Here is a 3462-nt window from a genome sequence, read left to right as displayed (position 1 = left end):
GGGGGAGGTTGGGTGGGGGCGTGGGGGAGGTGTGTGGGGTTTGTGTATACTGAGGAGGTGGAGGAAGTAGAGGAGGTTGGATGCGGGTGAGGGGGAGGTGGGTGTGGCTGGTATGTACTGGGGGAGGTGGGGGAGGTATAAGAGGTTGGATGGGGGTGTAGCAGACATGGGGAAGATGGTGGGGGTGTAGAAGAGGTTGGGTGAGAGTCCAGGGAGTGGGTGCATGGGGTGCATCTGACTCACCCCTCCCCCTCCCTGCCTGCAGACTGAGGCTCCCCCTCCATACTGGCTTCTCCTTCTAACCTGGTTTCTGATTCTTTCCCTTTTTTGGACTAAAGTTAATTAAGAAAAATAATTTAACAAAAAGCAGGACAAATTTTTAACAGTCTCAGGAACTGGAGTGGGGGAGCTGGTTCCTCTCCCCCCCCAACTTGCCCCCAGCACTCCCCCAATAATACACTCCTCCCCACACAACATACAAGATAAAATCTGGACTCCCCTGGCTGGGGATACAGCCCACTCCCCCACTCTCTGCTGACCCCAGAGCCAGCCACTTAGGATCTACTAATCCTGCTAACACAGGCCTTGCTTTTCCTCCTTCCCCCTCCCCACCCTTCACTCCCCAAACCCCCCACCTCGTTAGAAATTACGTTGACAACTTTTTTGTGTGTGTGTTACTAACACGCTTCTTGAAAGACTCCAGCTCTCAACCAGAGACGCCAGAACTAACCCTCCTTGTCTCATCCAATGGAATGTCGGTCATTTCTTTTCAAGTCTTTAATTTAAATAGTCTCTTTTCCTTTCTTTTATTCTTACTAACCAAGATCTCTCTCTCTATAATACTTTATGGTTGGGAGGGGGAGGAGTTTGGTCGGGGGGTGGGGGAGAGCGGGATGTGCAAGGGGAAGGTGGGTGGAATATTTTTTTAAAAAAACAAACAAACCTGATCGCCCTTCTTGCGATGGGAAAATTGATTTTTTCCCTCTTTTATCTCCCTTGATTTTCATGGTTGGTCATTTTTTTCCTTTTCTTTTCTGTTTTTTTTATTATTCCCCCTTTCCCTCATTTATTTTATTTTTTTAATACATATAGCACGCAGGAATTGGACACGCTATGGTAAACAAACTGCATTACCTGGTAGATATCACTCTAATTGTCTAATCGTTTGGTTTGCCGTGGGTTTTATCTTTTCCCTTCCCTCCTTTTGGTTTTTACTTAATTAATTGGGCTTTTAATTATCATTATTTTAATTTCTTAATTTTTTCTTTAAGTACTACACAAGAAAGTGAAATATAATTTTCAAAACGTAAAGGTTGAAATAAACTACCCAAACACACATAAAATTAACAACTAAATAATCAAACTGTGATAAGTCTAAAATCAAGAACTGGAAACAAACTGGTCAGCCACTCTGGAGTCAGTGCAGAATCAACCCTGCTGCCAGAGCAGAGTTGGCATAAAATGAAAAGAATCAAATACTCACCGTACAATCAAACTTAGGTGGGTGTAGATTGAAAACCAACCAATCGACCAAACCAAGGTTGGTATAAAGTTGACATGAACCACAAATCAATGTCAGTATAAAATTGACGATATCCAATACCCCGGGTTGGTATAAGATTAAAACCAACCTACCAAATGTGGTATTAAAAAAAATCCATTGTTTTTGAACCGCTCAAGCTTGTAATTAAAAATTTTTTGAACCAAAAACATTTTTTAAAAGTCTTTTTCTTTCTTTTCCAAAAGCAACATTTTTTAATTTGTTTATATTTTTATTTATTTTTGGGGGGAATTTTTTTTTCTTTTCTAAAAGCAAAATTTTTTTAACTTTATTGGATTTTTTTTCCCAAAAATAAATGAAAAAAAAATTAAAAATATATTATTTCTTTATTTTTACTCTTGGTTTTACATTTTTTATTCCTTTTACCTCCCCCTCCCCCTCAAAAACAACAACAACAACAAAAAATCCATGGAAAACACCATCCCATGAAGCAACTTCTGTGCGCGTCACATCTGCTCCATGGCGGCGAACCCGCCAGGGATTGTGGGAAATGGGCTAATGGCAGCCAGTGGGGTCAGGACCAGAGGTTGATTGGGGGGTGGGAGCAAGGGGGCAATGAAAGATGGACCATTCATTTGGATGTTTTGGGGGTGCAAGCCACATTTCCCCCTCACCTTGCCCCTCTGCACTATGCATCTGGGGTAGTTCCATGGGGTTATCCGCTCACACCTTCTCCAAAGCTGAGTCTCTCCATCACTCTCAGTGGGCTTTGGACCAGGCCTGTAAGGGATGTCCCCCCAGCCCCATTGGGAATCCCACCCCAAGGGTGTGGCTGGCTGCAGGCTGGCCTGTTAACCCCACTGGATGTCCTGGCTGTCATCCCCACTCCCGCCACGGGTGGCGCCACTGGCCCTCCATATCGCATGGCATGCTGGGACTGACTGGGGCATGCTGCTCTTGTGTCCGGTTTTTATTTTGAGAGCGACTCTCTGGGGCTGAACTAACACTGTGTCTGACACCATCCTTCCCACCCTCCTCCCTTCCCCTTCCCTGCTGTCCCCCACCCTACTCCTCCCACAGCTCTGACTGACTGCCAGGGCCTTTCTAACAGGAGCACCGTAGTCTGGGCCAGTTCAGGAAGGATGTGGGGCCAGGGGGTAGGGACCATAGCTCCAGCCTGTGTGTGATTAGGGAGTGTGCAGGGGGGTGGGGGGAGTGAGCACATGGGGCATGTGCATTGGGGGTGCTGTGGAGTGTGTAGGGCGTGTGCACTGGAGGGCTGTGAGCCTGTAGAATATGTACACTGGGGCAGGGGATAGTAAGCCACTGAATAAAACAGTAACACGTGTACGATGGAAGCCAGGCATTCAGTTGCCAAACAAGGAGGCACTGCTGCATCCCCAGCACCCCTTGTTCCAGTGCCCTGCCCAGGGGGAGAGGGGTGCATTGGCAGGGTGAGCTTGTAGGGAATGTGGAAGGAGGCATATGAGTGTGAAGGGTGTGTGCATGGGGGTGCAAGTGTGCAATGATGTGAGCCGGGGTGAAGGAGTGTAGGGCATGTGCATGGAGGCATATGAGTGTGTAGGGTGAGTGCATGGAGGGGTATGTGTGTGAGGGTTTGTAGGAAACATGAAGTGAGGGTATGAGTATGTGAATGTATAGATCTGTGCAGCTCTGCCATGCTCTGCCCCAGAGGTGGCTGCATGCAGTATCTCTGGGTTCTCAGTGTTAAGGTCCCAGGCGACGCCATGGAGTGTGTGTGCGGGCATGTGGGGAGGTTCACAACTGATACCAGGGCCGGCTCCAGGCACTAGCTTCTCAAGCAGGTGCTTGGGGCGGCCGTTCCGGACAGGGGCGGCAGTTCCAGGTATTCGGCGGCAATTCGGCGGACGGTCCCTCACTCCGCCTGGGAGTGAAGGACCTCCCGCCGAATTGCCGCCGCAGATCGCGATCGCGGCTTT

At 48.0% G+C, this 3462-nt stretch overlaps 1 protein-coding gene across 11 annotated transcripts in view; it reads left to right on the top strand.

Annotated features, from left to right (window-relative positions):
- Nucleotides 1–3462, top strand: part of NRXN2 (neurexin 2) — a 305564-nt gene that overhangs the window by 112732 nt on the left and 189370 nt on the right. For 8 of the 11 annotated variants that reach the window (XM_026650363.1, XM_026650358.1, XM_026650362.1 and 5 more), the window contains one exon: nucleotides 1093–1116. The exons of the other annotated variants lie outside the window; for them this stretch is intronic. In XM_026650363.1, the coding sequence (XP_026506148.1) occupies nucleotides 1093–1116 (24 nt within the window). The remainder of the gene's footprint in view (nucleotides 1–1092; nucleotides 1117–3462) is intronic. 11 annotated transcript variants of the gene reach the window in all.

The sequence above is a fragment of the Terrapene carolina genome, unplaced genomic scaffold (genome assembly GCF_002925995.2).
Source record: "Terrapene carolina triunguis isolate 2854851 unplaced genomic scaffold, T_m_triunguis-2.0 Scaffold89, whole genome shotgun sequence".
Taxonomy (NCBI): Eukaryota; Metazoa; Chordata; order Testudines; family Emydidae; genus Terrapene; species Terrapene triunguis.
The sequence above is the reverse complement of the archived record's forward strand: the minus strand, read 5'-3'. Positions and strand labels throughout refer to the sequence as shown.